Source organism: Chanodichthys erythropterus, chromosome 12 (assembly GCF_024489055.1).
Source record: "Chanodichthys erythropterus isolate Z2021 chromosome 12, ASM2448905v1, whole genome shotgun sequence".
Lineage (NCBI taxonomy): Eukaryota > Metazoa > Chordata > Actinopteri > Cypriniformes > Xenocyprididae > Chanodichthys > Chanodichthys erythropterus.
In genome coordinates, this window is record NC_090232.1 from 3497305 (window position 1) to 3520196 (window position 22892).

At 36.9% G+C, this 22892-nt stretch overlaps 1 protein-coding gene across 1 annotated transcript; it reads left to right on the plus strand.

The window, feature by feature from the left end:
• The first annotated feature begins 143 nt into the window (after window positions 1–143).
• efnb2b (ephrin-B2b) lies at window positions 144–13388 on the plus strand. The gene is made up of 5 exons (XM_067405041.1): window positions 144–722; window positions 3902–4191; window positions 8777–8869; window positions 9265–9378; window positions 11054–13388. Exons 1-5 carry the CDS (start codon window positions 610–612, stop codon window positions 11449–11451), a joined length of 1008 nt encoding a protein of 335 aa, XP_067261142.1. The 5' UTR covers window positions 144–609; the 3' UTR covers window positions 11452–13388.
• Window positions 13389–22892: the final 9504 nt, after the last annotated feature.

Below are 22892 nucleotides of genomic sequence, written 5' to 3' on the forward strand. Positions count from 1 at the left end.
ATGATTAATATAGCAGTACAGTTTCCAGACTTCTGTTTAGTCTCCTTCAATTCGACTAGGTGTCACTCATTTCTCGTCATCCAATCGAGAGTGATGTGGGCGGGGTCTAACGGCAACATTGGGTTGTCCTAAGAAGTCTCTAAGCACGTCTTGAGGCCACTCCAAGACTGGCAGAGTTGAATGCAAAGACGAAGAACAGGAGAAGCACTGATGCTTCCTTTAGATTTGAGCTCAGTAACATCCGAATTTTAGAGCTATGCTGATATTCCACGGAACCTGCAGTATTTTACTGTTTTCTCTACATTCATAAGAAGTGTAGACACTGCTTCTCAAAGGATGCATATTAAGACATTTTAATGTCTAAAGAACCCGATTGCATGGATTATCGACCGCTGTCCGGCTATTTTGTTAAATTTCTTCTATAGAGTGCCACTTGCAAAGGAGCTGTTATTTTTGGAGGTATTATCAAATAAATTGACGTTTCCAAATAAAACCCGTTTTCATCAGAAGAGAGCGCCCAACAACATCGGATTCTTCTCGCATTAGTGCCTGTGGATCTCCCACTTGTTATAATCAGATTTGGACTGGTGAACTCTTTTTTTCATCGCAATGGATATAACTATGTGGAGTTATATATTTGGTCTTTTCGTGGTTGCTTGTCGAGTAAGACTGGCTCGATCAGCAGTTTTAGAATCAATATATTGGAATACTTCGAACACCAAGTAAGTACACTTATAAATAAATGCTGTATGGCAAGCAGCTTTAACATTTATTCTTCTACACAAACTAAATCTATTTTGTTACGCGTGATTATTATTATTAATATTTGTACGTAACCTAATTGTGAATATAGCTAATAATTCTATATAGTGGGTATTAATGCCAACGTGACTCCTATCTATTAAATCAACCACTTGTAATTCTCCATTTGATACTAGTGCTGTATCAATAGTGACACATAACGCGATTCCATTATAACTAGTAGCCCAACAAATTGCAAATTGCAAATTGATTTGACTTCGAATTACATGGGGTTCTGGGTTTCAGAGTAACAACCATTTCTGACACTAGTGTCTAGTCCGACTAGTTTGTTTATATTTCTAGTTGCAGTAGTGTTTTCATGCTAGTTATTTGCCATAATAGCAAGATTAAAAGTGTTAATAGTAGAAAAATGGAATACATGCTTATGTCTATTAATAAACAAGTAGTACAACAAGAATATGACTGAGAAATAAGTATGAATTGACACCAGTTGAACACATTTCCCCATATAATTCAAATACTAAAATATGTACTGGAACTTTAAATAATCAATATGCTGATTGGTAGGAAATAACCTATAATGTAACATAATTAATCTCCAAAGTTAGTGCAAAATATTCAGCTAAAAATGGTACTTGAAGGTCATTTCATTTTAAAAGTGTATCTGTGATTACATAGTTGTAATTTGTTGATTTCCCCATTGATTTTTATTACCATGTCATAGTCATTTAAACACAAGACAGCCCACTAAACATATTCGTAATCCATGGCATTTTGTTGGAGGACCACCCACCTTTCCAGACTGCAGGGTATTAGTTACAATGATGCTTTATTGGCAGTAACATTGAGATGCAAGTACTTTCATTTGCAGAATCAGGCTGAATGGAAATCACTGTATAAACTTGTTGGGCTATCCTTTACAACTTTGTAGACGTTACTATTTGTAAATGTTAATTTAAGTGTCATTTAAGCAGTTGGCCTGTGTGCACCCTATCAAAAATTGTAGGTAAATGCAATGTTTTGCATAAATGATATGCTGAGATTGTACCCTGGTATTTGCTGAGGAAAGGCTGAGAGCAATCAAACTTGTGGAGACCTTACATCATGGTTAATATCGTGTAAGAGTGCTGAGCCACAGTCTAAATTTAGGACTGATTATAAGCTGAGAAATGTTAAAATGAAGAGTGGATTACAGCCTCTCGCTGATTGCCACGGAGAGATCTGTTGCTTGAGCACTGTGAAGCATGTCTCCAAAGTCTTATGATAATTGTGCATCTGTTCCTCAGCACGCCATTGTGCGTCAGGACAAATAGTCTCAGTTTGTTAAAAGACATGGAAATGCATTTAACTAGAGTAGCTACCACTTTCTGAGGTGTTTTCTCAGCTGCCAAAGTAGCCTATATACTCATTGGGAGATCTTGCCAATTGGTCAACTTACCTGAAAACATTTCACCAAACATGCACTTAGAATTTACATTAGTCTTTATGCATTTTTATTCCACCATCTGATCGCTCAAGTGAATCTAGTTGCCTTGGGAGCTTCGTGGCTGTTTCTTCACAGTGGTGAACCTGTATTCAAATAGATCAGTTTTGTTTAGATGCAGGATAACGTTCTTTTAAGATGCTAAGCTGTGGTGCAGCAGAGCTTTGCCGCGGGTTGTAATCGGTTTTCATGAGTTCCAGTAGCTCAGTGGGTCATCTTTGTCACAGAGCTTTGTAGACAAAAGGTGCGCTGGGATGAAGGCACTGTTCACCCCCGTCCCGGTTTGTTCTCCACACAGAAGTTGGTACGGCAGGGGGCGGAGGAGGGGCACTAAAGCTTCCTGTCTTCTCAGGACCCCCAGCAGAACCTCGAGGGTCCCTTTCTTAATGACTTTATGAGGACGGAAGGGACTCTTTTATTCTGCCTTATGGTGTTTTTAGGGGAAGTGAGAGTGAGAGCATGTCTAACTTTGTTATGGTAGATTTAAAATAAAAAGTCTGTTTGCAATAGAAATTGCTTGTTTAATGAGAAACCAAGTTAATCTGAGAATCTGCAAATAATTGAAAGAAACGCTTTTACAACAAGTGAACATTGTAATAGGAGCTATAGTAGGGTTGTAATAAACACTGAGGGCAGAGAAAGGACTTTCAGCGAGCGGTCAGGAGTGAGCGATTGTTAATTGTGCAAATGCATTACAGAATAGAGAAGTATGTAATGGAGGGGAAAAAATAAGGAAGATTACAAAGTTGCAGACATTAGTCAAAAAAAAAAAAAAAAAAAGTGTAAGTAAGCCAAGGTCCCAAATGCTTTAGATTCATTTGCATTCTGCTTCAAGACAGAACTCTGAAAATTAGCCAAAGGAAATTGCTTGTCTCAATCCATTTCAGTCGGTTGCTTGTTTAACAATAAATGGAGGAGGCAGACAAATTTGTGTAATTTAACCAAAGATATTTAGAAAAATTTCTCTTTTGTATGCCATACAAAGTCAGTTGGGTCCAATGTTGTTTTGGAATACTTGAACTATCCCAATCTAGTACAATTGACACTTAAAAGACACTTTTGAAGCCAGTGACCCATTGGTTAAAGAGTTAGTTCACCCAAAAATGAAAATTCTGTCATTATTTGCTCTCCCTCATGTCGTTCCACACCTGTAAGACCTTCGTTCATCTTCGGAACACAAATGAAGCCTAAATTAAATCTGTTCATCATATAAAGAGTCTCTTCAGAAAATTTGGACTAAATCGTTCAATTCATATGGATTAGTTTTACAATCTCTTTATGAACTTTTTGAAGCATCAAAGTGGTAGTTGTGTAGCTGTCAATGTAGGGACAGAAATCACTACGATTTAATTAAAAATATCTAAATTTGTGTTCCGAAGATGAACGAACAACATGAGGGTGAGTAATTAATGACAGAATTTTCATTTTTGGGTGAACTAACCCTTTAATTGAATTACCCAAAGAAACCACCAGATACAGATGCTTTTGCTTTGAGGATAAATTTATTAGACATCCAAACATGATATATTTTACATTAACTTCAAAGTTCTTATGCTTAATTGATTAATAATTCATTAATAAGCATGCTAATCATTAAATTGTTTCCCCTATTTCTGTAACTCTATAAGATAATTAACATCCCCTTGTTCCCTACAGGTTTGTTCCAGGAAGAGGTGTAGTACTATACCCTCAGATCGGAGACAAAATGGACATTGTGTGTCCAAGAATCAAGCCAGGCTCCACTGAGCAGATGAACATTGAATACTTCCGGGTCTATCTTGTTCCCAAAGAACAATTGGAGACCTGTAGTGTTACTAAAAGCGACATGTTACTGCTCAACTGTGACAAGCCGGACCAGGACGTGAAGTTCACCTTCAAGTTTCAAGAGTTCAGCCCCAACTTGTGGGGCCTGGAGTTCTTCAAAGGGAAGGACTATCACATCATCTGTAAGTTTATTTCCAATGCTTACTCAAGAATTCACCTCAGGTGCTGATTCATGATCGGTTTTCACCTCCGTTGCCAGCTGGGAGACTGTGTAGAAGGAGCCAAATGCAGAACTGATCCCACCCGTGGGAATTTCAGCCTCCAGCATTGTCTCCCAAGATATCTTTTCCGTCTTTTCGTCTGGGAAGGCGACTGACTAGTGTAACCCTCCAAAAACAATGAACAAATCAAGTTTAGAGTTAATGGAAATGTGTTAAATCCGTTGGCAAGTGTGTTCACCGCAAAGATAAAGATATTTATGTTCATTAATCATTATATTGTTTAGCTTGCTTATTTTAGTTTTTCCCCGGGCCTATTTTTCCTTGTGGAGAGGGAAATGTCTCAAGTCTGAGATGTTCTCTGTGAAGCAAGTCTTGTTGATGGATGTTATTAGTATCATTCAACCACTTCGGAAGGGGGTTATCGTTCAGTTTAGCGTGTTGATCTCAGCCCCTTTTCAGATGGCACATTCCTTAATGGCCGTTTATGTGATTTTAAGATTTACACGCTCTAAATCCCTCAAGCCCTTGCCAGTATGAGACGGATCGGTTTGATGTGATTTTTTAAGGCAGCTTGGCCTGCAGCCCGAGGGACACGGATATCTGACCTAAATGATTCTAAAGAGACTTACCTCTGTGTCTGAGTGTGTGTGTGTGTGTGCGTGTGCGCAAATGTCAGAACATGTGCATGTAACTGTGATGTGTGTGAGAGTTGACAAAAAGAGTCGAAGAGAACTTTTTTTTTAAACTTTCTTGACATGCACTAACCTTTGTTAAAGAAAATAATACTTTTATTCAGCAAGGATGCATTAAATTAGTCAAAGTAAAGACATTTATAATGTTACAAAAGATTTATGTTTTAAATAAATGCTGTTCTTCTGAACTTTCTAGTCATCGAAGAATCCTGAAAAAATGTATCAGTTTCCACCAAAATATGATAAATAATAATAAGAAGAAATGTTTTTTAAAGCACCAAATCAGTGTATTAGAATTCTTTCTGAAGGATCATGTGACACTGATGATGCTGAAGCATCATAGGAATAAATGACATTTTAAATATTTGAAAATAGAAAAATTGTAGGCTATAATAATATTTAACAATTTTACTGTATTTTTGCTCAAATAAATGCAGCTTTGTTGAACATAAGATACGTCTTTGAAAACATTAAATAATTGTTCTGCAGTTTATATTTGGTACTAGCTATTAGTTTCTTATCAATTTTAGTTTCTGGAGAGACCTTTCTGGAGGTTTCATAATAATGAATATTTCATTTAATTAATTGACTTTTGGTACAGTAAGTTATTTTATATGACTGAAACAAGCTGTCTACATTATGAATTTCTATGTCATACATATTTACAGTGTAGATTTAACTGGAGCAAAGGAGACTTAAAAATAGGTAAAATTGCATTTATATGTTGTATATCAATGTATCAGCCAATAAAAATGTAAGAAATGTGGCGCAACCACTGAATATTTGCGCAATCAGTGCATCTTACAACAAATAATTAGCATTTCCTCTAGACATACAGTCAGACAGCATATGGTTCACTGCGGATATGTGGTTAAAATACGATCTCTAGGATAGTTGGATTTCTTTATGTCTGCTAAAAGCTAAAAAAAACCCCTCATAACATCTGCTTGGACACACTTGTTTTATTGTGTGCGCACAACTTCAGTTTTCCACCTCCACTTTGTTACTCCGTCGCTGGCTTGAGCCTCGCTGGCCCGAGGCTCTGAATGTGCTTGTTGTGGTTAGGAAATGAGCGGGCTTCATTCAAGCCGAAGAGTCGGGTCACATCTAGAGCGGCCGCTGCAGATGAATGTGGGAATGGTTGTAGGGAACTGGGACATGTTGGGTAAAAGCTCGCTCGCTCGCTCTCTCTCTTCCCCCTCTGTTTTCTCCCTCTCGTTTGCTTTCTCTCCCCACCCTCCCCACTCTCTTGCCCTTTCACTTGCTGGTCACTCAGTTCTTTCTGTGCCCTAAGCAGTTTGGAGGGGAAGTCCATTTGTTCATGTGGGATTGGTCTTAATCCTAGCAGTGAAAGAGAGATTACGGCCCAATGGAATTCTTTAGCTCTGCTATCAGAGGACCCAGCATGGGTGCCCAGGCACAATAGCGTTTAAATCGTTCGACCAAGCCACTCCACTAGCCGAGGATTGACGGGCAAAGCAAATCCTTGATATTCTGTGATAATGATGTGAAAAGGCTTTGGTAATATGCTTAGTTTCTGTAAAGTTCAAACCTGTTTGATTACACTGGGTTTATTACTCACAGCATGAGGGTTTTCTAAATTAGCGTGCACGTGAGTGCGTGCGCGCCCCTCTTAATGCTTTCGGTAAGGATTTACCAGCAGCAAACAAATGCAAGCTTTTAAGAAGCTTTGCCGTGCTGCAAAACTGTGATTTTTCTCTTTGTGTGCGGCAAGCTAAACCTTCACCTTCTGCATGCATGTACACATTGACTGATGAACATGTGACTCAAATGTCCGCAAGGAACACTTTAAAGGACCTGCGAGAGTACACATGTGGAAAGTTGACCCGGTCATAAACTAGCTCACTTAGTGCCACTAAACCTTATATGGCCAAATTCATCCAGAGGACTGTAAGAGAAATGGGCCTCGAGGGAAAAGAATCATTTGGTGGCGTGGAAGAGTTTTTAAGATGGATGATGGGCTTTAAATATTCAGCATCAGAAATGTAAGCTAATAAATGTTCAGTGGGTGACTTTCACAAAAAAAAGGGGGGGAAAGAATCCTAGTATTTCCATTCCATTAGAAAATTTAAACAATATGTTACTATTTTAACACCCATATTGTCATTACTGTAATTCATGCAGATATTTCACTTTTTTGTTATTCTCATTATTCTTAATGTTGATTCTTAGTAGATCCATATTATAATCAGCAATAATAAAATATTTTATTACAACAATTTTGTACTGTAACTCAACATCAACACAGAAACTAATGTGTAAATACAAATATATTTACACACCAAATAGAGCTGCACGATTGAGAATCATGTTTTGTTTTTTTGTTTTTTTTAAATAGAGATCACGATTCTCACCCGATTATGAATTATACACAAAATAACATGTAATTTACTATAGGTTCTGACAAAATGTTAATTGCAGCAGTCTATTTAAAATGTTTAACTTTATTTATTTATTTATTTATTTATTATCTGTTTGAATGAATGATTCAATGACTCACTCATAAAGACTTCACTTCATTACTGGATGAATCAGCATTTTTTAACAAATCTCTTGAACGAATGATTCAATGACTCACTCATAAAAACTTCATTACTTGATGAATCAGCATTTTTTTATCAAATCTCTTGAACGAATGATTCAATGACTCACTCATAAAGACTTCACTTCATTACTGGATGAATCAGCATTTTTTAACAAATCTCTTGAACGAATGATTCAATGACTCACTCATAAACTTCATTACTGGATGAATCAGCATTTTTTTATCAAATCTCTTGAACGAATGATTCAATGACTCACTCATAAAAACTTCATTACTGGATGAATCAGCGTTTTTTTTAACAAATCTCTTGAACGAATGATTCAATGACTCACTCATAAAGACTTCATTACAGGATGAATCAGCGTTTTTTAACAAATCTCTTGAACGAATGATTCAATGACTCACTCATAAAAGGCTTATTCGAGATGCATCGGCACTGCACTGCAGTCGTCGTATGACATCAAAGTACCGCGAGAGCGATTGGAGAGCATACGACTCCTTATGCTTTTGAATCGCTCTCTTGTTTCATTAGTGGACGAATCAGTGTTTTAAAATGAATCTCTTGAATACTAACAGTGATTGTAAATTAATTGCCTAAATTATTACATTATTTGCTAACTGCATTCTTTAAATTGTGATGTTGACATGCATTCTCTGTAAAGCTGCTTTAAAACGATATGTATCGTGAAAAGCGCTCTACAAATAAATGTGAATTGAATGATTCCATGTCTCACTCTTAAAGACTTCACTTGCTTCATTACTGGATGAATCAGGGTTTTTGAATGGATCTATTGAATGAATGATTCAATGACAAGTCAATTTTTTTTAAAAATCACTTGTCGCCACCTACTGGTGTCACAATGTAATGATACAATCTTTATTTGAAGTTTCGCATTACTTTCAAAAGGCGATTTGCTCTATTTTGATCACTACCGTAGATATCAGTGTTTATATCTGAAATTTAAACTTTTATCCCAATACTTCTGTGATAATTTTAATTAATGTAATACAGAGATAATGATATTGTGTAGTTGAAAAGACTGTTTGCCTAAATATGACAACGGCTCTCTTTGGCTCAGTTTAATAAGATTGTGTGGGTGTTTGAATCTAGATCGAGATCTTTTAACGATTAATCATACAGCTCTAATACTGAATATATTATTATTATTGATGCATTATAATTACAATTGAATGTGCTTAATGCAAAAATGTCTTATCCAAATATTATCCATGTTCTTGACAGGTTTTGATAACAATGGCTAATTAATTTTTTCCTCCTCTCTTTCAGCCACATCCAACAGCACGTTTGAAGGTTTGGACAACCATGATGGCGGTGTTTGTAAGACCAAATCCATGAAGCTGGTTCTGAGAGTTGGACAGAGTGAGTACCACCCGCAATCTTCCTCTCCATACCTGCACCTGCAACGATGAAGATCACTGCTTCCAGAACAGTCTTTCATGTCACCGGTCTTGTAGTGGGTGTCCATGCTAGTGTGCCTCAGCGTGTAATTGAAATGTCATGTGAGCTTGTTTCCTATGGCTATGCCAGCTGTCCCTTCTTTGGGCTTGTGGGGAGATGCTTGCAGCTTTACGCCAATTCATTAAATTCTCTCTCAAATCCTGGGGCATAATGCCTGGAAGCCAAAAAGATGTAAGGGTGGTCCGATATTATGTTCAGATCAGTTTTTCAGTTCGATGAACATTTCGTACTGCTTTGGCTCCACTAGTGATTTTAGTTGCTGGCTATAAATATTTAATTTTCTATTTTGTTTTTAGGTCCTACAGATTCATTCTCAGCAAAAAATCATCCCACAAGATATCCTCCGAAATACCCTGACAATAAGGACCAAAGCACCTTCAGCAAAGAGAACGATGTTGTCAGCAAAACTGGTAGGAATCATGCAACTCTTATTTCACCCCAAAATCATAAGAAAAATATACATAATAAAATAATTAAATGTTATACTTAATACAATATGTATTATAATAAAATTAGGGCTGTCAAAATTACGTGTTAACTCATGCAATTATTTTTTTCAGTTTAACGCGTTAAAAATATTTACCGCAGCATCTGTTTTTCCCCTCATCCTTTGGCTAGCGTTACATTATATGATCACGTTATCATTCATTCAAGTGTGATAAAACACAAAAAAGAACTTAAATCTGTACTGGAGCGCTGTCTGTGAATTTCCCGTCTGTGTGAAGCCAAAAGAAAGCCGCTTCAGATAGCGCTTGAATGGACAAAAACACACAAAATTATGTCAAAATGCTTGTTTTGTCGAGTAATCTCGCAAGCACAGTTAAATGATGTCTTAAAATGATGTAAAGAGAAAATGTGTAGCAGATCTGTGTCATGTGTGTCAGCTCTTAAAGTGACAGCAGCCTAATAAACCTGCTGCTGTCTGTCGTTAATGTTGATAAAAGAACAAAACACAATGAGAAAATCACTCACTGCTCTTGACTGAATAACTTTTGTAGCTTTAATAAGGATTAATCTATATTTAAGTTAGATTTTATGCAGTGAAGACTGTGAAGTGTTTAATAACTTTATTCAATATCTGTATATTCCCTACCTGTTAGACCTACCTAAAAATCTTAAAGCGCTGTTTACAAGGTTATATGGATCAAAAACAACGAAAACAAAAAAAAATTTGTGCATTTTGACAGGGCAAGTAATATCAGAACTGGTCTGACTGGGCCAATAGAAAAAAATGAGCCCTGATATATAATGTGAGATTTATTATAATGGGTTTATGTGAAAATATATATATATTTTAAAACCTAATATATGTTAAAAATTTATAGCTTTCAAACAAATATAATGCTGAATGGTTATAATTAATGGTTAAAATTGAAATTTCATAGAGACATCAGTAGCAGTATTGGTATCGGCGATGTCTTCTTTCATAAAATATGCCATTAAACATATTTAAAATATAGGCTACTGTCTTTATGTTGTTTCTACATTAATTTGGAGATTAAATGTGAAATTATTACAATATAAAAATGTATTGAAAACTATAATGTTAGAAATTATTAACAGAAAAATGTGCGATTAATTAGTAAATTGTTTTAACCAATTGACAGCACCAAATAAAATACAAATAAATTTAATATAAATAATGAGGATTAATGACACAATGCAAAAAAAATTAAATATTTCTTTTGATTTTGGTTTGAAATATGACCCAGATACACAGTATGCCAAATGTTAATACATCTCAGATGTCAAATGTTTCTTCAATTTTAAACCACAAAGAGTAAATCTGGAGGATGTCTGACCAGTTTCAGCCCTTTTTTTGTATGACAATGGATTACGGATGTTCAAAAAATGACAAAAGACTAAGTAAAACCTTTTGGATGTAAAATAATTACACTTTTTGGGTATGCATCTGATTTATGCATTGCTGATTTATGTCAAAATAAAATAAATGAAGCACTGCCAATTTAGTGTGGACTTGCACGTCCTAACTTAAGATGTTAAATGATCCGGATACTTCACTTTGGCTATCATTTTGTTTAAGAATAAACTACATCTGATCATAAACTCATTCTCGTTCTCCAGACTCCACACAGAATGGTGAGGCCGGTGGGAAGAGCGGCGAGTCTGTGGGATCCGCTGGATCTGAAGTAGCCCTGTTCGCTGGTGTTGCATCCGGTGGAGTCATCTTCATCATCATCATCATCGCTCTTGTAGCACTGCTGCATCGGCGTCATCAGAAACACTCGGCGCAGTGCTCCGCCCAGCTGCCGTTAAACACGCTGCCCAAACGCGGAAGTGCCGCCAGCGGCGGTAGCAACAATAATGGCTCCGAGCCCAGTGACATCATCTTCCCACTGCGGACCTCGGGAAGCATGTACTGTCCGCACTACGAGAAGGTCAGTGGTGACTACGGACACCCAGTCTACATCGTCCAAGAAATGCCACCACAAAATCCTGCAAACATTTACTACAAGGTTTGACAGAGCATGGAAAAGCTACGGACGCTGGAGAGCGACTGGCGTTGTTTTTGATGATGGACGTCAGTGTTTTGGTGCCATTGCCATTATTTAGCCCTGTTGGCTGGATGCTAGAAGGGCCATCTAGTTCAGAAGAACTCATTTGTTGTTGGTCTTGAGGTCTGATTCTGGATTAGATGCTGGTGCACATGGGAATTCGCTCTACTGTTCATACCTTGACATGGAAAACTGATGACTTTCAAAGCACAGAACAAATCATGAGCTGCAAAATCATGCTGAATAAGCATCTCATGTGAAGAATACTACAAAACTGTTTTTTTTATTTATTGGTTTTTGATTGTTTTTATGTTTCTCAACTCCAAGATCTTGAAAATCAAACTTTTTAATGCACGAGAAGAGGCCTTGATTCCTGTACTTTGCAGTTTTTCGATGTCTGTCGAGTCCATCCGATGTGATTTAGGATGTCTGCATCCCAAAGCTGGCCTGATGGATGCATATTACATATCAGTTCAGACATTTGTGGCCCTTATGCTGTTGATGTGTGAGCCGGTGTGGTCCAAAACGCATGTGGTTCTTTTATCCCCATTTGCTTATAACTTTTCAAACATTTATTCAAACAGCAAACAAACAAAGCTAAAGATCAACATACAGAAAGATTCTTTGTTGACTTGGTGATGTAAATACAATAGCAGAGCATTGAAATTATGCTCCAAGTTATGTTTTCTATGAATCTGAACATTGCTCATCCATTACGTTTCATCATTGAATGTTCAAGCAATTTTGTTAAAATACTTCAGGGGTTTACTGCAGCAAAGAAGCGACATGTTGGATATAATGGATTTGCTTATTTTTTTAAATCTTGCATTTGTTAAACTTGTTTGTTGGTTCTAGCCAATAGTGTGTTGAGGAAATTTCACATTCCAGATGGCTGACAAGGTTGAACGAAATGATTCGCCATAGTCGCTTGTGCTGCTCTCTCTCTCTCTCTCTCTCTTTTCTTTTTTGCTTGAATGAATGAATGAATGAAAAGTTCACAAAATGTTTTCTATTGTTCAAATAAAAAAAGTGGCCTCTTACTCAAAACAAATCTTGACTCAATATCTGAACTGTTAGAAAATAATCTTTAAATTATCTTTAACTGCAAATCTAACACCATTTACGTAATTTATTGGTACTTTTGGGTTAGTTCATGACCAATCGACAATGTAACTAAGACGCTGCATGCTTGTAATTTCTTGAGCTTTATTTTTAATGATGTGGTAAACAGCGCACGTCGCCGCATTTGCGCGTGCCATTGAAGAGAGAGTGCGCTCTACAGCTGACAGGACAGGAAAATTTGCTTTTTCTGAGAATTTATTTCATAAAAAGTTACGAAAATAATGTTTGAATAATGACACATCTCATCTGACCGCAGATAGAGTATCAGGACAACCAGTGGCATTGCGTAACTTTGTTTTAAAAAGTGGGAGGGACAGAAGTGGGGGGTTAATTTATCAACATAAAGTCACGTTTAACGTAACTTACATCTACTATAATACAATATATTGTTAGTCACGAGATTGACCTTTCGCATAGACCCGCTCCCTTAGTTACTGTTGCTTTGTTGGACAAGCAGTTCTGCCAATTTAGCGATTTTGTTGCTAGATTTAGCGACTTCCCCGCCCCTTTTGAGATTTTTTTCAAAAGCCTAATCTAGCAACTTCTTGAACAAACCTTATTCCATGACTCGCTCAATGAACTACTTTTATACTAAAATAGGTAAGTGGACTCGCCAGTATGACATCATCTAGCGTCATATAAAGACCGGTTTTAGCTACTTTCAACTGAAAGCAATTGGCAACACTGCAAACAAGCCATGGCGCTCTCACACCACACATCATGTTCTCACAGAATGAAAAACATCGTGGAGCAAAGAGGACTGACAACACATCAACAGACAAGACAGTACAGGTTAATTTTGGTATGAAACACATTAAATCTCAGCTTTCAAATTTTGGAATTTAAAAAAAAAAAAATTCAAACAATAAATACCTTTTGTCGCTCATTAATGTGTCATGATAGATCGCTGCGTTTCAGTTCAAGCGGCACATGAACCAATCATCTCCTACCATTTTTTAAGTTCATGTCCACTGACGTTAATTTATTAACTCTCCTGTATGGTTTGTTTGTCGGACAAACTTGGCATCATGATTGAATTTGTGAATTGGGTGAATTTCAATGTCAGTGAGTAAATACATAGAATCACATAAAATGCTTATCTGACTTAATGGTCTGCTGGTAGATCTTTTAAGCGTGTCAGCGAGGTTCGGGGTTATAATCCACCCTTGTATAGTCCCCCTCCCCATTAAAACAGGTGTTGTGCCGAATTTTGACCCCCTGCCAGATTATTACCCCCTAGTATTGGTAAGTTTAGAAGTAGGTGTGGGGGGTGGGTTAAGATTAGGCAATCAGGTAGCAAATTCAATGAGTGGTAGAGACAATATCAACCCTGGAGAAAAGTGGTGGGGACGTGAGGACGTGTTTCTGTCAGGCACTGCGTCTTCGTACCGCTTTCATGCATGTCTTTTAAAATAAAAGTATTGCATCAGAAAAACATAGAATTACGTTTTGTTGTTGTTTCTTTGACTGACCCTCCAGTTGAGAAACACTGAGATATAGATATTTTCAATAATTTCACTTGTATTATTCACATTTATGATGCAACATTTTTTTTATTTTGATTTTGGGGTAAAATGTGATTTGTATAATTTATGAGATCTGCCCTCGTATGCATCAATACCTACCAAGTTTTAATGATATTCAAACAAAAATCAAAAACAAATCAGAAACAAGATTGTCCAATCATTGAGAAAAACTGAGATAGATGTATTTTTGATAATTTCACTGATATTATTCGCATTATTTTATGCAACTTGTTGTTTTTTTCTTTTGATTTTGGGATGAAACATGAGTTGTATAATTTATGACTTATTGAGATGTGCCCTCGTATGCATCAATAATTTACCTACACTGTAAAAAAGAAATGTTTAAAAAGTAAGTTACCTGGTTGTTAATTGAAATTAAAAATTTGAGTTAATACAATGAAGGTGAATGGTTTCATCAAAAGAAACTAAAAATATTATATTATCTGAACCACATTAATCACCTAAGTTGATTTGACAAAAGAAACAATGTTGTGATAATTCATGAAAATAGTTTTTTTACAGTGTACCAAGTTTTACCGATATTCAACCAACTTTAGGGCAAAAATCAAAAACAAATCAGAAACAAGATTGTCCGATCGTTGTCCCTGGCGACCACTTAGGAAGCACATACCATTTGGCTTGATTTCCAGATGACGCATTGGGTCACAGGACACTCAGAGCTCTCCCACGGTGGGGAGTGTAGTGTGTGATGCATTTCAAAAGAAGCACTCACACCTCATGACCTCAGACACACTTTACCGCCTCACACAATCCCAGCTACACACACATGTTCTCACACTGCGTTTGCGCTTTTTCTTACAGACTCAGATAAGGACCTCTAACCTTCCACAGCACATTATCTGTGGCCTTTCCTCTCCCCTCTTACGTTACAAACAATATTCCACCCTGAATGCTAAGCATGGGTAGAACAGAACAGGAAACAGTGTGTTTTTGTTATGGACGCACAGAACAATGGGGTGGTAAATCTACAAGTCAAGCCAGCTGCCTGTCACAGACGGCCAAAAGAAACACTTCTGTCATTTTATAAAAACCTGCATCCTGGAATGTACTCATTTATGATGTTTTTTTGCAAAAGTAAAAATGCTTTTCTCATCTCCACAATCACTGAAACAACCACCGAACCTTGATTTCTTGATGTTCAGGAATATGAAATGCCGATGAGGTCTGGAGGTTATGGTTTGTAGTACTGATAGGCATTATTTCAATTTGAGAAAATCACTATCATCTGATACAGTTTGTTAGTCATTTTCAAAATGTTCATATTTCAAATATTGTGTAAACCAGAATCTGTCTACATATTTTCCATCATTTAATTGTATTATTTGCCATTTAAAGGTTTAGTTCACCACAAAATGAAAATTCTGTCATCATTTACTCACTTTAATGTGTTTCCAAGCCCATTAGACATTTATTCATCTTCTTAAGAGATCTCAAAAAAACCTGAAAGAAAAACTTTGGCACTTCAAAAAGAGCTGATAAAAGAAATCCATATGAATTTGCGTGTCTTCTGAAGATACATGATCGATACATGGACCAATGAGGTTCATTCTCGTTTGTTACACATTACATTTGAGCTTCTGCAAGAACCAGTGAGGTTAATTTTTGTGTTACACATCTGGTTTGAGCTTCAGCAAGAACTAGCGAGGTTCATTCTCGTGTTACACATCACGTTTGAGCTTCCGCAAGAACCAATAAGGTTCATTTTCACGCATCAAGCAGGTTCGGTTTATGTTCGCTGATCAATGTTTATATGTGAATAAAAGCCTAAATTCAATCTGTTCATCATATAAAGTGGTCAAGTCTCTTCTAAAAATTTGGTCTAAACCGTTCAATACATATGGATTAATTTTACGATGTCTTTATGAACTTTTTGAAGCGTCAAAGTGGTAGTTGCATAGCTGTCAATGGAGGGACAGAAATCTCTCACAGTTCATTCGTGGTACGAAGCTGAATTAAAGTCTTATGAGTTTTGGAACAACATAAGAGTGAGTAAATAATGACAGAATTGTCACTTTTGGGTGAACTATCACTTTTATAACCCATATCAATCAAGCAAACATTTGTAGCAATGTTTCTTGACTTTATTCTGAAGAATCTGCTGTGAGAAAATTAAACCTAGCTGTTTGAAAAGATCCAATATTCTGCCAAGTATGGATGACTTGAGAGTTTTAATTCCACTCTCTTTGCCTAAAAACTACTTACAATGACTGAAATACATCATCCGCAACACACAATGCTTCACTAAATCAGAGAGAACAGCTGAAGTCGCATATCCGGAAGAAAGCACACATCTGGACTAGAAATGACAAAAGACCTTTTCTAGTTGCCCCAAACATTTACAGCTGGTTAAAAATCAGGGACAATTACTCAGAGACCACAATGCCTTATGCCATATTGAATAAGTTTTGAGACGTGGTTGATTGTGCGCCTTTTTGTTAATGTCTGTGAGTCAGAACTCACAGGAAATTGGAAACTTTTTGGGAAAATCAAGATATCATCATGTGGCAGGCACATTTCCTCCCCACCAAAGCGCGTAGGATGAAATAAAGGACCAGTGAGGAAAAATGGGGGTGCTGGAGAGGGAGGTAGTGGGGGAAGGGAGACACATCTGTCATGCAGGGTGAGAAAAGAAAAGGGAGGAAAAGGCCTCAAGTATGTTTTTACTCTGAAGGAGAGCCATAGATCATTTGAGACCTGTCACAAAGGCTCTGTGTGAAAACACTACTGTACACAATTTTGAATTCCTAAACGACATGAGGTCGCTTAACCTGTATTAGACTAAATCGAGGTGCTCACTTAGACTCCACAAAACGTCTAGCAGGCCTCTGTTATATAATTGGGCAAAAAAACATGTTTATAGTATTTTTATTATCAGAAGATATCTCTAATCCATAAATGAAGATTGGTATCTTTATTCTATTAAAATGATAGTCCCAAACTTGTATGACTTTATTTTTTTTCTGTGGAACACTGACATTTCATATTGATTGATGCTCTATCCATTTTGCTGGGCCGATTGGAAAAACAAATGCAAAGTTGTTCTAACATCATCGCTTTTGGGCTCTCCATATTTCATCTTTTTTTTTTTTTTCATAAATCTTTACTATTGGTCATCCTTTAAGTCTGTCTGAGGGTTTTACAAATATTTAAACAATGAAAAGTATTAAAAGGAGCTTGTGACTAAACCTCGAAACTCCATTGGCTCCTCAAACTGTCAGTCAGACATCATAACTCCGCCCCGCCTCTATCGGGAAGGAAGTCCCGTACGCAGTTTGGATCGTCGCTGCTTGTTTGCAATGCAAAGGTAAATAAAGAACTGAATGTTTGAATAAGTACAGCTATTTCTATACATAAAGGCTGTTTTATGTATTTGAGGAGCTGAGAAGCATGTCTAAGTCTAGCATTTGTTGTTGATTCATAGCCAATATTGTCTTAAACGGTGCATTCAAGTCCTCCTGGGAAGTTTAGGCTTTTAGGTGAGTTTAAGTCATTTTCGTCAGAGTATGATGACAGAGTGCCTTCTTTTAATTAACTACACACAAAACACAGCAAAGTTTTTGTACTTCTAGAAAATAAAGAACAAAGAATGTACTTCAGTTTTGCTTTTTTTATGTTTGTAATTAAATTATGAAGCCACAGTAAACTTTATTGTTACATAGTATGTTGTTATATTACAATGCTATCATATTTTATGCAGGCAATGAGCTTTCTTTGTTGTAAACAGAAAAGCCTGGTAATATGTCTGCTAAATATCTTTAAGTATTGTGGTATTCCGCCATGTTTCTCTGACACGCCCCTAACTTTGGGGCTTAAATAAAATCCCGCGCTTCTATATATTAATGACAATGTTGTGCATACACGTGCGTTCTTTCCGACATACTTTGAACGCGTAACACAAGATTTTAGACCAAATGATAGAAAAACGCACAGTAAACGTTATGACATGCAAGTTGATGAAAACGCATAACTGCCTCAGATGCGGCTGTCAAAAAAGAGATTTTCTTCTCGTAACTCCATTTGAGGTTAATTTTGGTAAAATGTTAATAATATAATTGCACATATGTTAGTGTCTAACCACATATAAATATGGATTTTTTTTTTCTGTTTCCTATAGTGTTAGTAGCCTTATTGGAGATAAACGCTGACTGATAGCGACGATACGGAGCCCTGCACAGGACATGCAAGGAGAAAAAAAAAACCCAGTAAGATATCATGGCGATGAATTAAGATTTTTTTCCCACAATTTATTAATTTGTTTTAGGTAAATCACGGCCACGTTGTACTGATTAGTTTGCTAATTTTTATTTAGTTCAGTAGTGACCAACAAAGGGGACGAATTTGTACAAAGTGGCCACAAATTGACCTAAAACGAGGGAACGAATTAATAACACATGGGCATGAATTAAGCAGTCACGGGAACGAATTCTTAATTCATGGCCATGTATTTCTTTTTGCATGATGTATGCTGAAAAATATCCAGACTCTTTATATATATGGAGTGCCACGCAAGATGCAATATTCCGATATTACATTGGAAGCAATAAGCTGTGAATAAATGACGAACTCAAAAGACAAAAAGCAATCACTCAGACCTGCAGACAAAATGCCTGCGGATGAAGCCTTCAAAGCTACCCGAAAATTCAGTGTGTCTCTCAACGCCATATATCACCCTCCTTACGTTCAAGTGACAGGGAAAGTGGAGGAAAGATTAAGGGCTTGCGCACCGAGGAATGTTAAGTGTGGTTGAAGCATGTGTGCTGAGTATAGACTAGCGCACGTTCAAGGCCAAATGGTTTGGAAACAATTAAAGTAATGGAGAAGAAAAAAGCGGAACGCCTCCTCTGTCTGTCACCCCCACCGTCCTCACCCAAGCAGATGACTAACAGTCCCACAGAGCCCCAGCATCACCTTTTTGATTGTGCCTTCATCTCATTTCTCACTTTTTAGTGCCTAGTGTCATTGCTGCCACGGCTCGGTGCATCCCGCAGCATGGAGTTTTAATAAAGTGTGTGAAAACATTTAAAAAACACGTCCATTTTCTACCTCAGCTACACTTAATGCGCAGGGCACGGGGTTAATAGCTCGATTAAATCTGGTCGCTTTTCCGGCATGTCACGCCAGTGGATTCAAGGTCAAAAAATTGGTCTTCTTTCAAGGAGACTTGCGTATGCAGGTTATAATGCAGCATGCGATAGCACTGCAACCAGTGTTAAAATTGCAAATGCTTCTACATTTGTTCCACCACCCAGTAAAAGAAAACCCACATTCAGCTGAAAGGAATGCACATTGACAGCCAGATGTGCTGTCTGTCGTTTATTTGGCACTAGAAAGACTTTGGCCCAAGGGTGTGGAGTTCCCCTTCTGTTAAATCTGTGATGTGACATCCCTGTCTGGAGGCCTTTTTTACATTTTAAGTATCTGCTGCTTTCATTCACGGTGTCTGTAATTTAGTCTTTGTCAAAGCACCGAATTCAAAACGTGACTCAATGAAAGCAGTTTGAAAGAGATGTAGCCCTCATTCTAGGGAAACAATTAGTGGAGTTCAACCCCTCGTAGCTGAACCTTGACCTCGTAACCCACACGGGCCTTTCACAAAACGCGGATTAGAAAGCCATCTGATTGCATTTTGTTACAGATCATTATGGAGAATGAGAGGCAGGAGGGGATGAATACTTAATTAGATCGCCAACAATCGAACATTTGTTCATCTATCTATCTATCTATCTATCTATCTATCTATCTATCTATCTATCTATCTATCTATCTATCTATCTATCTATCTATCTATCTATCTATCTATCTATCTATCTATCTATCTATCTATCTATCTATCTATCTATCTATCTATCTATCTATCTATCTATCTGTTCTCAATTTAGCTGTGCTTGCAAAGATGAGTAACAATACTACTTTATATTTTCTCCACAAAACTTGCTGTGTAAATTCCGATACTTGGTTAATTGTGCCTCACATGAATCTCAAATTACAAAACATGAATCTACCTACATGTTTTCTGTAAAACATACCCACTAGGGTAATAACTTGTTGACTGTTTTTAAATAAAAGATTTCCTGTATCATAAATAGATTAACTTTTGCTTAAAAACAATGAAAAAGGCCCTAATTCCTCCGTTAAAAAAAGTCACCACAGATAAAAAAATTGAAACAACCATAACAAACGTTTCTGCTTATAAGTAGCTCTTCCTAAAACTTTCTAGAATTGTTTAGAACTGTTTTTCTAGAACAATCCAAATCTAGTGGAAATTTACAAAGAAGTCACAAAATGATGGAAGAATAAATCGAATTTTCCAAACTTGCCCAAAATTTCCAAATTTGTCTTCTTTGGAAATTTCCACTATTCGCTCCTTTCTTCCTTTGAGTTCTGCTCCAAGAAACTGGTACCATTCAATAATTTGCATTTGGAGTGGCATTCTGCAATTTTCATCTAGTGAAGATTCTTCTAAATGCGCACTTCCATTTCTTTTATGTGACTGCTGAAATATCAAAAAGTACCTATCAAGATATTTTTGCTCATAAAGCTCCCTCTCTCTCTGTCCCTATCTCCTATGTATACCAATATTTGGATTGTTCTAGAAAATTCCAGAAACTTTCTAAACAGTTCTAGAAAGTTTTAGGAAGTTCTACTTATTTATAAGCAGTTTGTTATATGGTTGTTCCAATTTATTTTTTAAACTTGGAGGACTTAGGGCATTTTTCATTGTTTTTAAGCAACATTTAATTGATTTATGATACAGAAAAACTAGTACCCTAGTAGCCACACATACAATTCACTGCAATTTCCAGATGAAATGAACACTAGTGGCATAAAAGTTGGCACCAGCAACTTTTATTCCTTAATTTTCACACAAATTATGATTTACAGGAGCAGATTATCGAATAATAGACTTATTTCTGTGCAGTTCCTTGCAAAACACCATGATCTCAATTTATTTTGTTTACCATACTGCATGATTTGTAAACATATACATTGTAAAGTTTTCATAATTTCCATATGTACGACAGTAAATTTGCTTGGTAGCTCACTTGGCTCAGGTAAGCAAGGTAAAAAGTCGATTTTGCTTCATCAAATGCATTTTAATCTTTGCGTTTGGTTTTGTTAAGACTATCTGTTAGGTTTAGGGTAGGGCTTACATTATTTTAAAACATGAGTATTAATCGTTTAGAGCCATATTTCATTTCCGAACTGTCATGAAATGTTCAATAAGCAACATAATAAAACATTGTTAATCTCTTTTAGCACCACTCACTTGACATTTCACTTTGAAAGTGTTTGGAAATGTACAAGAAGCAACGTAATATCATTTTGCAGACATTGTAATTTTTCTTTTTCTAAAGAGTCTGGGTTGAAAAAGTCCCTTATATATGCACTGAAAAAGCGACCTAAACAGTTGTATTTTTTTTAGAATTTACACTCTTCAGAACTCTTCTTCCTCTTTTTTAGAACTTTTCACACATCAGAGAACTTACACTCTTCAGAAAATTAAAAAAACCTTGATCAAATACAATCAGCTAAGACAGAAGGAACAAAGCCCCTAGATCAAACCTCAGTAGAGCGACTAGCTTTGTAGAGAAGTGTGAAATGTTTGCAGGGAAACAGGTGAGAGCCAAACCCGCTGTGAGAGCCTTACGGCACACCACAAACAGTCCGCCTGCCACCTTCATTTCTGTCCTCACAGCCAACTGGTTTGTCTGCTGTCACTTGCTCGGTAAATCGCTCTTGCTAGTAGATTTCACACCCAGAAAGAAGCAGCTCTAATTGGTAGTGTGTGGATCACAAAAGAAGATGACACCTTCAAGCATTTGTTCTTACAACACTGCAAACCTTTTGTTTGCCACTTTGTAATTGAATTAGAGAGCCTGCTAAGGTTGTCCCGTATGTTTTGATGAAAAAGCTAGCAGATGGAATCTGCTATGCAAACATCTGTTGCAAATGATCACCAGTTTTTTTCAAGTGAGTATTTTACCAGTTTCCGTTCTGAGTTGAGGTTTCTTTGTTGTGACAGGTAAAAGGGGAAAGAATGGAAAGGTTTTTCCTCTTATATATGTCATTGCAAATTAATGACTTTATTGTCTCTGTCCCTATTTACACCTAGTATTAAGATGCATTTTGGCCGATCGGATCACAAGTAGATGAGGGAGACACATTCCCCATTACACCTGGTGTTTTAATCCGTCACTTTCATCCACTTACTTCCACTTCTATCCTTATTTATTCGAGGGCAGGGTCTGTGGGTGGGTAAATGTATGGGTTTTTTTCAGGTCTTTCGATCTAATGAACAAAATAAGCTTGTGCAATGTACATATGAACATACCAAAGATGACAAACACACGGAGGGCATCAGCTGTCGTTTCTGCTCTGATAGCCGTAAGACCACGCCGAACGCTGTGAGTGTGTGTTAGAAATCAGGAATGGTGCTTGGTACATTTTTCATCTTCAATCCAGACTTGGGTCTTCAGCCGACAAAGTTTAAATCCCATCTTGCTAGTGCGCTTCCCATAATGTTATTGCATTAGGTCAGTAGGCCTCTTTTGTGGCTGTTTGAACACATTTGACCACATAAACGTCTACACTATGAAAGCTAAGGAGCCTGTACAAAAGTAAATCATGCGCACGATTTAGTAAATCAAGATTTACTATTTTGTTCCCTTGATTTGCTAAATCGTGCGCATGATTTACTATTTCATTCCCTCGATTTGCTAAATTGTGCTCACGATTTAC

Bases quoted from the DNA above. Each gene is read 5' to 3' on its own strand.
- efnb2b (XM_067405041.1), top strand. From the start codon at position 610: ATGGATATAACTATGTGGAGTTATATATTTGGTCTTTTCGTGGTTGCT. The intron at 4,192-8,776 runs GTAAGTTTATTT...CCTCTCTTTCAG, and splicing joins GAAGGACTATCACATCATCT to CCACATCCAACAGCACGTTT. The intron at 9,379-11,053 runs GTAGGAATCATG...CTCGTTCTCCAG, and splicing joins CGATGTTGTCAGCAAAACTG to ACTCCACACAGAATGGTGAG.